Source organism: Papio anubis, chromosome 4, assembly GCF_008728515.1.
Source record: "Papio anubis isolate 15944 chromosome 4, Panubis1.0, whole genome shotgun sequence".
Lineage (NCBI taxonomy): Eukaryota > Metazoa > Chordata > Mammalia > Primates > Cercopithecidae > Papio > Papio anubis.
In genome coordinates this window covers 56,604,993-56,619,933 of record NC_044979.1, presented here as the reverse complement: position 1 = coordinate 56,619,933, position 14,941 = coordinate 56,604,993, and the positions used below count along the sequence as shown (strand labels likewise).

General features: G+C 40.0%; 1 protein-coding gene across 1 annotated transcript in view; it reads right to left on the bottom strand.

The window, feature by feature from the left end:
- The window catches only part of RSBN1L (round spermatid basic protein 1 like), a 101,102-nt gene that overhangs the window by 26,056 nt on the left and 60,105 nt on the right, over nt 1-14,941 (bottom strand). Inside the window, exon 3 of the mRNA XM_021936132.2 lies at nt 6,174-6,814. Within this exon, the coding sequence (XP_021791824.2) occupies nt 6,174-6,814 (641 nt within the window). The remainder of the gene's footprint in view (nt 1-6,173; nt 6,815-14,941) is intronic.

Below are 14,941 nucleotides of genomic sequence, written 5' to 3'. Positions count from 1 at the left end.
AAATACAAAAAATTAGCCAGGTGTGGTGGTACACATCTGCAGTTTCAGCTACTCAGGAAGCTGAGGCAGGATAATCGCTTGAACCCAGGAGACAGAGGTTTCAGTAAACTGAGATAGCGCCACTACACTCCAGCCTGGATGACAGACCTAGACTCCGTCTCAAAAAAATAATAATAAAAAAATAAAAAGTAAAAATAAAAGTCAGATTTGTACCATTTTTCTCTATCAACTTCACTCTACCTTGTCTTCCCACATTTTTCTAGATCTTTTGAATACTGCTTTTGGACTAGTTTTAACTAGATCAAAGATTTTTCAGAATATAAAAGGTAGAAAAGGGAACTGAAGGATAGTTACTGAATTACAAAGATGTCAAGTACAAAACTTTTCTCTACAGTTCTGCTTTCCTCTGCTCTGCAGAAAGCACTGTCATCTCATAACAAGAGCAGGTTCTATTGAACTGAACCTACTGAACTTAGTCAAGATGGTCCCCGACTCAGATGGTTCAACTCATAATTTTTTGACTTTACTAGGGGTTTATCAGGTTGAAACCTCACAGTTAGGTCAAGTAGCATTAGGACTTAAGGTGGTTCGCTTCCTTGTAATTTTTTTTTTCAGTGGGCTTCTCAGAGGTTGTTTTGTTTTGTTTTTGAGACGAGTCTCGCTCTGTCACCCAAGCTGGAGTGCAACGGCACGATCTCAGTTCTCTGCAACCTCTGCCTCCAGGGTTCAAGAGATTCTCCCTACCTCAGCCTCCCAAGAAGCTGGGATTATAGGTGCCCACCACCACGCCCAGTTAGTTTTTGTATTTTTAGTAGAGACAGGGTTTCACCATGTTGGCCAGGCTGGTCTCGAACTCCTGACCTCAGGTGATCCGCCCACCTCAGCCTCCCACAGTGCTGGGATTATAGGCATGAGCTACCACGCCCAGCTGTTTATCAGAGTTTTAAATGCATTTTCAACTTAAAAGTATTTTTGACTTACAGGTTTATTAGGATGCAGCCCTAGCGTAAGTTGAGGAGCAGCTGAAGTTAGTGAGAAGTCATCAAGTTTGATTCCTGAGCAAACACTTTAACATTAATTTAGCTTTATTATCCACAACTGGTTTTTGCTGTGGTTTATATTAAGTAAAACTACATTCCAATATTGGTACCTCTGCTCTTCCTTCCCCTAGAATACTGACTCACATTAGGTCAATTAATGTCATCTCAACCAATGATTTTGGTGAAAGCAATTTCACACAGCAGTATATGGGCTGATCCACTTGACACCACCAAAATATACAGTTTCACTACATGATTCTAATAACAAGCATTCATTAATGGAAAACTCGTTTTTTCTAAATTTCATATAACCTAATTACTAAATTTTTTTTTTGTTTTTTGGGGTTTTTTTCTTTGAGACAGGATCTCACTCTGCTGCCCAGGCTGGAGTGCAGTGGTGTGATTTTCTTTATTTGCAAAGAGACATGGGCCTTGCTATGTTGTTCAGGCTAGGCTCAAACTCCTGGGTTCCAGTGATCCTCTTGCCTCAGCCTCCTGAATAGCGCCATGGCTAATTACTAAACTTCTGACATTCCACATAACTAGCATGTACATGACAGTACCACAGATAAGGGAAAGGGGGATGTTGGAAGATAAATGGGGTACAAAATACATTTTCAGTTTCTCAGGATGAGTGTTAATGTCATATTCTAAGAAGTGCTGAAAACTTCCATGTTCTCAAAAAGGGTGATTAACAAAATGAGGTTCTTGAATATACAGGAATAAATCTTTTAAAAATCTGCAAGACCTCTATGCTGAAAACCAAAAAGTATTACTGACAGAAAATAAAAAGACAAATGAAGGGGAATACCATGATCAGACCGGAAGACTCAATGTTGTAAAGGCATCAATTCTACCCTAACTTATCTACAGTTTCAATGTAATACCAAGCAATATTCTACCAGGTAACTCTTTGAAACTTGAAAAGCTGATTCTAAATGGAAGTGTAAAGAAGTGTAAAGAGCCATGGAAATCTTGAAGAACAAAGCTAGCAAACCGATTATAGATTATTGAGATTAATTATAAGCTAGGCACAGTGGCTCACACCTGTAGTCCCAGCTACCCAGGAAGCTGAGGTGGGAGGATCACTTGAGCCCAGGAATCTGAGGCTACAGAGCACTATGATCGTACCACTGCACTCTAGCCTGACTGATAGAGCAAGACCCTGTATCTATCTATCAATCAATCAATAGAAAGAGTTATTATAAAGCTGTAACAATTAGACAAAACAATGGAATCAGAGAGAGCCCAGAAACAGACCCACACATATATGATTAGCTGGTTTATGACTAAGGTGACACAACAATGCAATGAGGAAGGAGTATCTTTTCCTTAAATGATGCTAGGTCTTTTGGGTATTCATATGGAAAAACATGAACCTTGATCTTTACCTCATTCGATATACAAAGATCAATTCCAGATGAACTACAGATTATTTTTCCAATACTTTTAGCTGCTGTTTTATTAACTATAGATTTAACCATGAAAGGTAAAACAATAAAAGTTTCCAGAAGAAAAGTTCACAGAATATATTAATGACTTTGTGGTAGGCACAGATTTCTAAAACAGAATGTAAGAAACGGTAATCATAAATGGATTATAAATTATAAATTAGATTACATTAAACTTAGGAACTTCTACTTATCAAAAACACCTAAGAATGAAAAGGTAAGACACCAAATGAGAGGAAATATTTGCAATACAGTTAGCTGACAAAAGATTCTTATCTACATATATAATAGTCCAACAAATCAACTAGAAAAAAAAAGCAGTAAGAAACTGATAGAGTGGACAGGTACTTTACAAAAGAGGATATTCAACTGGATAAAAAGGTACTTGACATCCTTAGTCATCAGGGAAATATAAATTAAACCACAGAGAGCTACCACTACATAGTCACCAGAATGACTTAAATGAAAAAGATAGACACTACTAAGCATGGCAAAGGATATGGAACACTGCTAGTGGGAATGTAAATCAGTGCAGTAACTTTGGAACACTGGTAGTATCTAGCAAAACTGAATATGTGCATATGTTTTGATCCTGAAATCCTAATCTTAGGTATATACTCAAAAGAAACACATACATATGCTCATCAAGACATGTGGAAAATATTCATAGCATCCGTGTTCTAACAGCCTCAAACTGGAAACAACTCAAATGTCCATCCAGATGGTAACAAGATAAACAAACTGTGGTATATTAACACAATGGAATACCATATACAGTACCACTACATACAAGATGGATGAATCTCACAAACATTATACTACAGAAAAGAGACCAGACACTATCTGATTCCACTCAAGTTCAAAAAGAAGTAAAATATACCAGTGATGTTCAAAGTCAGGACAGTGATCACCTGGGTTCATGTGGTAGGATTAGGGGGCTGGCACAGTACTGATAAAGAAGCGTCTGGGGAAGATTTCTGGCTAATAATAATATTTGGCTTCTTAAAATCATGGGTGTGTTCTCTGTGAAGATTCATCAAGCTATACATTTATAATATGTATAATATGTATTGTGTATACATTATACTTCAATAAAAATTTTACTAAATAAAATCACCTCCTGGAGGGGACACTTCAATGTAGGCTGAGAGAGCTTTAACTGGGAGAACTCAAGGGATGAGAAATAGAACTGTGCAAGAATAAGCATGCTCATTTTTCTCCTACTGCTCTCTCTTCTGGATGCCATTCAGTTTCATAAAGCCAGTGTCTAAGGACAAATCGAAGGCTACCTCCCAATCTGCAGACAACAACTTCCCCACTCACAGGAATAAGATCTGAAGAATCTTATGATAAAAGGAATATGGTCCTTGCACATGCACTTTCCTGCCTTTAAGTCTAAAGCTAAAGAAGCAAAAGTAGTCCCTGCAGCTGACATGCTCAGGTCACCAGGGTAGCAGATCACACAGATATGGGGCCAGAACCACAGCTGGTAACAAACAGGATCCATTTGCCTGCAGTTTCCTCCTTGCAATATATACTATCCAAGAAGCCTGAAGAGATGGTGACAACCAGTGTAGGTGGCTCATCAAGGACTTGAGATCCACAACCCAGGCATACACTGCCATGATTAACAAGTCCAGCATCTCATTTTATTTAGTAACAAAAGCAGTTTTCATGGTGTACATATTACATAGTTTAGATGAAAATTCTTATAATTTAGTATAAAATTAATAATTCCCAACTTTATTTGAAAAAAATATCTGAAAAGCATGTAATGTGATGCACATCAATGAATGTGATGCACATCAATGAACTGTGACACTTAAAAGATTACTGAAGCAAACTTGCATAGTATCAAAGCAAGAAAGTTTGTGATACTGTGGAAATAACCGGGAATGGGAGCCAAGAGGCCCAATATAAAACTGGACATTTAGGAGACATGTAATAAATGACAAATGAATGATAAGGTGATAAGGGACTTTGAGCATGTTATCTCTTCTCTCACTGGATCTGTTTCTTCACCACTAAAATAAGATTATAAAGAGGATTAAAGGAGTTACTACATATAAAATACTTAGAAGAACTAGTCCTTGGCACAGTCAGTACTCAATAAATAGTGAACACTATTATTAGATGCCAGTCCTGATTCTGCCATTAAACTCAGGTGTAACCTCAGACAAGTAACTCACCATTTTGGGTTTCTATAAAATGACAGGGCTAGTAATGGATGCTCTATAGCTCCCTATCCACCTTAGAAAATATTTAAATTTCAATTCTCAAACATTTTATGTTAGAGAATAATTCCTACACACACACATTAAAAATTATTTTCCAGGCCAGGCGAGGTGGCTCATGCCTATAATCCCCAAACTTTGGGAGGCCAAGGCAGGCAGGTCACTTGAAGTCAGGAGTTTGAGACCACCCTGGCCAACATAGCAAAACCCTGTCTCTACTAAAAATACAAAAATTAGCCAGGTGTGGTGGTGCACGTCTGTAATCCCAGATACTTGGGAGGCTAAAGCAGGAGAATCGCTTGAACCCGGAAGGCAGAGGTTGCAGTGAGCCGAGATCACACCACTGCACTCCAGTCTGACTCCATCTCAAAAAAAAAAACACACACACACACACACACACACCCCCCACATTATTTTCCAGACTACAATCTACTATAGAATATACACCAAACATACTCATGCTATTGGGGGCGGGGTACATGTAGATATGACTGAACATCCAGACTACCATTTAAAGTGGAAACTGTAACTTGAGCACCCATCAAAAAAGGAATATATTCAGAATAAGGAAAGGAGCCCTGGATGATGATTAAGATTTTGTTCTATTCCTGACACTGCTGACAATGTTAATACCTTACTCCTCTCTCTCTACGTCTGTTTACTTATTTGTAAATTGAGAGATGTTGGGATAAATCACCACTAAGATCCCTTTGAGACTTCTTTTACTTTTTCCCTCCTTCCAAACTAGAATGTTATCCTAGAAACCAAAAACTGTTCCTAGAAAACCAAAAACTACAGCATCAATAAATGTGAGAACTGGCCAATCTCCCAGCCTGAACAGTCCCAATTTGAGGATGAGTAATAATGGCATCAGCCTTTCAGATGGGCCCACACTGAAGTTCAAGAACCAGCAGACTCTATTATGTCTGCTTTCCAGAATAATATATATTCTCCTACCTTTCTCTATAGAGAAGGGTAGGAAATGAAAATTAGCTCAATATACTGATTGCTACTTTTTACACATCATTACACAATAACTGATGATTCCTTCCTACCACAATATTTTTAATGGCCTACATTTATTCAGTACCTACCATGTGATGGGCCTGGTGCTAAGTACCTTAAAGCATTCTAAAGTTAGAAGACAATTTTAGGTGATTTCCAGGTAAGAAAACTATTTAAGGACTGGAAAATGCATGGCTAAATTCATTTCCTTAGGTTCAAGTTCTCTCCTTGCAAAAAAAAAAAAAACACACACACATAAGTGAAAATTGAATTTTAAATTCTTATGCTCACATCAAGAAAGTAATTTACTCTTAATACTCCCAAATGGTTTCATTATATTCTTGCCTTTTTATTTCAACCTAATTAGGAACCAAAAAACAGAAATTCATCTAAAAACATATAATTAAAAGTTATTTTGTAAAATAAAACTAAAAACCTCTTACCTGAGCATGAAAATTGGACATAGTCGTTGTCTCTATATCTTTCTTTCCTAATATCTCCATTTTCACTGGTGAATTGGGAAAATTAAATGAAAAATAGTCTAAAAAGTCAGGTAAATAAGTAGCTGCCCCATGAACAATACCCATCACGTAGAAAGCTGCAGAGTTTTCGTTTTCACTGAACACTAGACCCACAAACTCTTCTGCAAACCTCTCCATCTCCACAGGAGACAGGTGGGAGAGTTCGTTACTGTAGGCATGGATAACCGAAGCACCTCCATTAGGCTGGTGCTCTATATGAATGAGTTGTTTAAATTCCAAAGTGTCCAACCTTTTGAGGTTATTCTGAACTCGTGGCTCCTTTAATGAGACAAATGGAAACTCACTGTTCTCTGGAATTTTGGAATCATAGTTCTTGGTATCCAAATTCTTCCCAACGTAATCTTTTATGTTATCATTTAGGATGCCTTTGGTTTCTTGATCTTCAACATCAGTTAGCAATCCTGAGCAGATGGTCTGAATAGATTTGTTATACATTTTCGGACGCTTCCGTTTTTCATTCTCTTTGTGTTTCTTTTTCTTTTTCTTCTTTACCTTTTTAATTTGTAAGTCTTCTATATTTGTTTTTGGTTTCTCCTTCCCACCTGTTGGAAAAAATGTTTTTTGAAACTCCATATTTTAATTACTTTAAAAACCATGCTTTAGGAACAGTTTTGTATAAATAAGAAGTTTACTTCTGAAAATTTACTCAGAATTATATATTTAGGACTCATTTTTTACAGAACTGATAATCAATATTTAGTCAGTCTTTTTTGAGATGGAGTCTTGCTCTGTCGCCCAGGCTGGAGTCCAGTGGCGGGATCCCAGCTCAACGCAACCTCCTGAGTAGCTGGGATTACAGGAGCACGCCACCACGCCCAGCTAATTTCTGTATTTTTAGAAGAGACAAGGTTTCACCATGTTGGTCAGGCTGGTCTCGAGCTCCTGACCTTGTGATCTGTCCACTTTGGCCTCCCAAAGTGCTGGGATTACAGGCATGAGCCACCACACCCAGCCAGCCAGTCTTTTCATCTACACACACACACACACACACACAAAGAGAGAGAGAGAGAGAGAGAGAGAGACGGAGAGGAGAGATGGAGGGAGAGAGGGAGAGAGGGAAAGAGGCAGGCGTAGAGCAAAGTTACATCTACAGTGTGTGCTACCATTCTGACATATAGCAAATGCTCACAGTTTACAGAAATAAGGAGACGAATGAATATTTCAGAAAACAATCTTCAGGCCGGGCATGGTGGCTCAGGCCTGTAATCCCAACACTTCAGGAGGCTGAGGCGGGTAGATCACAAGGTCAGGAAATCAAGACCATCCTGGCTCACACAAGAAACCCAGTCTCTACTAAAAATACAAAAAATTAGCCAACCGTGGTGGCACGCACCTGTAGTCCCAGCTACTCGGGAGGCTGAGGCAGGAGAATCACTTGAACCCAGGAGCCAGGGGGTGCAGTGAGCTGAGATCGTACCACTGCACTCCAGCCTGGGTAACAGAGTGAGACTCTGTCTCAAAAAAAAAAAAGAAAACAATCTTCAAATTTTAAATGCAGAAAATCAGAAATGTAAAGATGAACAAAGATCAATATAAACAATGCCCTCTAGATGTTACTCATTGATATATATATCATCAATTTAACTTTACGTCAGGTCTTAAAAATTGCATCAAAGTATCACAGAGATTTATAAATCACAAAGGGACAAAAAGAGTTGTGCAATATAACAGCAACAAACACAGCAATTCCTTAGCTTTCTACCACATTTCCTTCTTAGTAAATTACTCTTGCATCTAATATAGTCTACTTTAAGTCCACCACAGTTTACAAAATTACAGTAAGACCCAAAAAGGTACTACAAAAGAGATGACAAAAATCAGAATCATTTATCACGTTCTAAGCTCAAATAATACCCATGTACTGGTAAAGAGATGAATAAAAATGTAGCCTGTACGTTAAAGAGCTTTTGTGAACAAAATCAAGTATATTCTGGGCTCAGAAATGTAGAAGTCCAAAGGATAAAAGATTAATCCACAGAGGCTTTACAGCTATAGAATCTAAGTATACATATAAACAATATTATCACATTATATTCATTTCTATATAAGAAAAATACAAACAAGTAAATAGCCTCATGAGAAAGATAATATAAGAAAGCCACTGAACTAAGGGTTGAGAAAAGGTACTCACTGATTCCATCTTTTATCTCAGTTTCACAGATAAACTACCATGAATGAAATTCTCCCAATCCGCTTCTTTACCTAAACATTTTCATCTTCACATCTTTCTTTCCTTTCTTCTTCCAGTGATTGAGACGTTCTATTTGCAAAAGTAAGTCCTTCCCACCAACTCCAAAACCCTTGTTTAAAAGTCTTTGACCACCAAACTTCTCATAAAGACTAATCTGTGCCCTGAGTGGTTAACAAAGTAAAAAGAACTTTTTAAATTTAAAAAAAAAAAAAAAAAAAAAAAATTCCGGCCGGGCACGGGGGCTTACACCTGTAATCCCAGCACTTTGGGAGGCTGAGGTGGGTGGACTGCTTGAGGTCAGGAGTTCAAGACTACCCTGGCCAAGAGAGCAAAACCTTGTCTCTACTAAAAACACAAAAATTAGCTTGGGCATGGTGGCGCACACCTGTAATCCCAGCTACCCGGGAGGCTGAGGCAGGAGAATTGCTTGAAATGGGAGGCAGAGATTGCAGTGAGCCAAGATCATGCCACTGCACTCCAGCCTGGGTGACACAGTGAAACTCTATCTCAAAAAGAAAAAAATAAAGAAAAAAAGAATTATCTATGCCCAGGGTATTTCCTTTATCACCTTATCATTCTTACTGCTTAAATTCTGGTTCTGTTTTCAATTTGTTTAAATTTGCTTTCCCAGAATGTTGAAATATCAAATCCAGTTATATTTACTCAAATCATTTTTTCCTGTGTCTCCATGATTTGACAGAATTATCCAGCTCATCCTTGATTACTTCTGAATTCCTTGATGCCACTGTCTTAATTTTTGGTCTAACAGCTGCATAGCTGTCTCTCATCCTGAATGCTAGAGCCATATTAACCTTTGTATAATTTTTATATATTCTTTTAATCATATTCATTCCTTAGCTAAACTGCTTTCAAGAGCTCTCAATGTCTACCTATAATCTCTTCAGTCTGGAATCCAAAGACAGTGCCCTCAAGTACCTCATGCTCTGGTCAAATTGCACTATTTATTTACAATTTCTTACAAAACATAATTCTACTAGCAAAGGCATTTCCTCTCCTTAAAATACCCTTGCCTTGCTCGTTACTTACCAATGAACTCTTTCCTATCCATTTGATGTGACTGAAAGTTTCCTGAGGCCTCCCCAGAAGCTGAGCAGATGCCAGCATCATGCTTCCTGTACAGCCTGCAGAACCATAAGCCAATTAAACCTCTTTTCTTTATAAATTACCCAGTCTGAAGTATTTCTTTATAGCAGTATAAGAATGGACTAATACAGAAAACTGGTACTGAGGAATGGGCATTGCTATAAAGACATCTGACAATGTGGAAGTGACTGCCCTAGTAGAGAGGTTCTCCATGAGAGCTCCATTCCTTTAGCAGGCTTCTGCCTGAACATCCACGTGTTTCCATACTACCTCTGAAAACTAGGTGAAGCTCCCAAGCCTCGAATCTTGCATTCTGTGTACTGGCAGGCTTAATACCACATAGAGCCACCAAGACTTATGGCTGGCACCCTTGAAGTAGTGGCTCAAGCTGAATCCAGGCCCCTTTGAGCCACAGCTGGAGCTGGGGTGGCTGGGGAGCAGGGAGCAGTATCCTGAGTCTGTGCAGAGCAGCAGGGCCCTGGGCCTGGCCCAGGAAACCATTCAGTCCTTTTAGGCCTCCAGGCCTGTGATGGGAGAAGCTGACACAAGGTTCTCTGAAATGCCTTCTAGGACTTTCCCCCATTGTCTAGCCTATTAGCAGTTGGCTCTTTTGTTTTATTTATGCAGATTTTTGCAGCCTGCTTGAACTCTTACCTGACAATGGGCTTTTCTTTTCTACCACAGTTCTGGCCAGACTGCAAATTTTCCAAATCTTTATGGTTTGGAAACAGTAATGTGGGGAAATGTGGGGTTGGAGTCCCCACACTGAGTCTCCACCAAGGGACTGCAGAGTGGGGCTATGAGAAGAGGGCCACTGTCCTCCAGACCCCAGAATCGTAGATCCACCAAAAGCTTGCACTATGTACTTGAAAAAGCCTCACGCAGTCAATACCAGCCCTTGAGAGCAGCTACAGGGGCTGAACCCTGCACAGCCACAGGGGTGGGGCTACCCAAGGCACTGGGAGCCCGCCTCTTGCATGAGAGTGTCCTGGATGTGAGGCATGGAGTCAAAGGGGATTATTTTGGAGCTTTAAGATTTAATGATTGCCCTGCTGGGTTTCAGACTTGCATGAGGTCTGTAGCTCCTTTCTTTTGGCCAATTTCTCCCTTTTGGAACGGGAGTATTTACTCCATGCCTACACCGTGCCCTCCCCCCGCCCCACCATCTTGGAAGTAACTAACTTGTTTTTTATTTTATAGGCTCAAAGGTGGAAGATATTTGGCCTTGTCTCAAATGAGACTTTGGACTTTGAACTTTTGGGTTAATGCTGGAATTAGTTAAGATTTGGGGGAACTGTTGGGAAGGCATGACTCAATTTTGCCATGTGAGAAGGACATGAGATTTGGGAGGGGCCAGGGATGAAATGATATGGTTTGGATCTGTGTCCCCTCCCAAATCTCATGTCGAACTGTAAGCCCCAATTACAACTGAAGGTGGGGCCTGGTAGGAGGCAACTGAATCATGGGGGTGGATTTCCCCTTTGGTGCTGCATCACCATAGTGAGTGACATCTGGTTGTTTACAAGTGTGCAGTACGTCCCCCAGAACCACTTCTCTCCTGCTTTGGCCATGTATGGTGTGCCTGCTTTCCCTTCACCTTCCACCATAACTGAAAGTTTCTTAGCAGATGCCAGCTTCATGCTTTCTGTACGGCCTGCAGAACCATACGCCAATTAAACTTCTTTTCTTTATAAATTACCTAGTCTCATGTATTTCTTTATAGAAGTGCGAAAATGGACTAATACACTATCCTTTAATGCAGGGGTCCCCAGTCTCAGGGCAACAGACCGGTACTGGTCCATAGTCTGTCACAACTAGGCCGCACAGCAGGAGGTGAGCAGTGGGCGAGCCAGCGAAGCTTCATCTGTATTTACAGCCATTCCCCATCGCTCACATTACTGCCTGAGCTCCACTTTCTGTCAACATTAGATTCTCATAGGAAGGTGGACCCTACTGTGAACTAAGCATGTGAGGGATCTAGGTTGCCTGCTCCTTATGAGACTCTAATGCCTGAAGATCTGAGATGATACTAGTGCTGGGTGCTGCTGTAAATACAGATTAACAAGCTCATGGCTCCCATTGATTCTACATTATAGTGAGTTACACAATTATTTCATTACCTATTATAATGTAATAATAACAGAAATAAAGTGCACAATAAATGTAACGTCCTTGAATCATCCCAAAACCATCCCATCTGTCCATGGAAAAACTGTCTTCCACGAAATCAGTCCCTGGTACCAATAAGGTTGGGGGCCGCTGCATTAAAGACAACTCTTATGTCCTTTCCTTCATGTTGCTTTCCCTCATTTCTCAAGTTAGAACTGAAATCACTTCACTCCTAACTCATATTATAAAAGTTACATGCTTCTCTCATGGGATACCTGTATACCGTATGTCCATCAACACCATATAAATGAAACAAATAACCTTTATATTAATTTAGAGTGAAATGATATCTCTTTTTCCATCATTATATCCCTTATAGTATCCAGCATATTGCTACATAAGAACACTCAGGAAAGTATGAATGAAAAAATCTGTCTCACTGACAGACTACCTGAGGCTTATAGTTTTTTCCCTTATCTTCCTTTCAGTGAAGTTTTTTTTGTTGTTGTTTTTTTTGCTTTGTTTTGTTTTGTTTTTTTGGAGACAGAGTTTTGCTTTCTGTTTCCCAGGCTGGAGTACAACAGCATGATCTCAGCTCACTGCAAACTCCGTCTCCCGGGTTCAAATGATTCTCCTGCCTCAGCCGCCCGAGTAGCTGGGATTACAGGCATGTGCCACCAGGACCAGCTAATTTTGTATTTTTAGTAGAGACGGGGTTTCACCATGTTGGTCAGGCTGGTCTCGAACTCCTGACCTCAGGCGATCCACTCACCTCGGCCTCCCAAAGTGCTGGGATTACAGACATGAACCACCGTGCCGAGCCTCAGTCACGTTTTTGCACATATGAATACCACTAAATTCTAGCCCTAAAAACAACAAAAACTATTTCAAGTTGATAGCAATCCATAAAAGTGAAGTCTGATATTAAGAAATTATCTGTAAAAATTCATAGAAGTGATAATTAAGTATCCAATGAAGAACTAGTATGAGAAGCAAAAACAGAAATCTGTCAACATTATTCATTACATAGGTGTATAAAGTCATAAAAGAAAAAGTGTTAATTCTCTAAAGAGTCTATCTGTGGCCAGGTGCGGTATCTCACACCTGTAATCCCAGCACTTTGGGAGACCAGGGCGGGAGGATCACCTGGGGTCAGGAGTTCGAGACCAGCCTGACCAACATGGTGAAAACTCATCTCTACTAAAAATACGAAAAATTAGCCAGGCGTGGTGGCAGGCACCTGTAATCCCAGCCAAAATAGCGCCATTGCACTCCAGCCTGGGTGACAAGAGCAGGACATCTCCCAAAAATAAAAAAAAAAAAGAGAGTCTATCTGTAAGCAGCTAAGACATACACTTGAATAATGTTATCAAATTCAGACGTGCTGCCTAGGTATGAACTATCAAAATATCATATTTAGGTTAATTAGTATCTTAAGAACAATACTAATTTTTTTTAAAAAAAGTCAAACAGCAGGCCAGGCATGGTGGCTCACACCTATAATCCCAGCACTCTCGGAGGGCAAGGCAGGAGGATCACTTGCACGTAGCAGTTCCAGACCAGTGTGGGCAACATGGTGAGATCCTGTCTCTACAAAATCTTTTTTTTTTTTTTTTTTTAATTTGCTGGACATGTTAGTACATGCCTGTAGTCCCAGCTACTCAGGAGGCTAAGGCAGGAGGATGGCTTGAGCACAGGAAGTTGAGGATGCTGTGAGCCATGATCATGCCACTGCACCCCAGCTGAGGCAACAGAAAAAAATAAAAATAAATGTAAAAGGTAAAACAGTCCAGACATGGTGGCTGATGCCTGTAATCCCAACACTTTGGGAGGCCAAGGCAGGAGGACCACCTGAGGCCAGGAGTTCGAGATTAGCTTGGGGAACATAGTGAGACCTCATCTCTACAAATAAATGAAATAAAAATAAATGAAACAGGAGACTAAGCAAAATGAAAGATGAAACAATCAAAAAAAAATCAGGGAAAAAAGGTAGTAGTGCAATAAAAAATAGAATTTAAGAAAGCTTAAAGGGCATAGGTGTGATTAATGACATTCCTAAATACAACTGAAAATATATGTAGAACTGCATAAACTATGCAATTGTTGCCAAAACGAACAAAACTTCATTTGAGCAAAAGTATATTTAATATCCTACACTTATGCCTAACACCAAAAAAGGTTAAATCAGAAAATATAGTGAGTAGAACACATTACTTTGAAATAAAACAGAGACAATACTTAGTCTATTTCATAGGCATGAGGATAAACCAAAAAGTATTATAATAGGAACTGAAAAATGCAAACCAATAAGAAATCAGTTAAGAGATTCCTTTTAAAAAAAAAAAACTTATGCCAGGCGCGGTGGCTCAAGCCTGTAATCCCAGCACTTTGGGAGGCCGAGACGGGTGGATCACGAGGTCAGGAGATCGAGACCATCCTGGCTACCACGGTGAAACCCCGTCACTACTAAAAATACAAAAAACTAGCCGGGCAAGGTGGCAGGTGCCTGCAGTCCCAGCTACTCGGGAGGCTGAGGCAGGAGAATGGCGTAAACCCAGGAGGCGGAGCTTGCAGTGAGCTGAGATCCGGCCACTGCACTCCAGCCTGGACAACAGAGCGAGACTCTGTCTCAAAAAAAAAAAAAAAAAACTTATTTATTTATTTTTTTAATAGAGACAGTGTCTCACTATGTTGCCCAGGCTGGTCTCAAACTCCTGACCTCAGGTGATCCACCCACCTCGGCCTCCCAAAGTGCTGGGATTACAGGCATGAGCGACTGCACCCAGTCAAGAGGTTCTTAGACTGAGCATCAAGGAGTTAAATTCTCATGGCAGAGCCGCCTGGGAAACATAGCAAGACTCTGTCTCTACAAAAAATACAAAAATTAACTGAGCGTGGTGGCAAACACCTGTATTCCCAGCTGCTCAGGAGGCTGAGGCAGGAGGATCACCTGAGCCTGGGGAGGTAAAGGCTGCAGTCACCTGTGATCACACAACTGTACTCCAGACTGGCAACAGAGTAAGACCGTGTCTCAAAAAAAAAAAATTCCCACGGAAAACTATTCTGTAATTAAATACTGAAATGAGCACTGTATGCAGAAGAGATAATATACCTGAGACTGTTATTCTTAGAGAGTCCTGTTTGCACGGTTGACTCTGGGGTGGCATCTAGGAATTTTTATTTTTGGAGGGTTCCCACCATTCTGTAAGAGTCTTCACTGTGCCAAAACTGTGCAAACAATATAGTTTTGTTGTTGTTGTTGTTT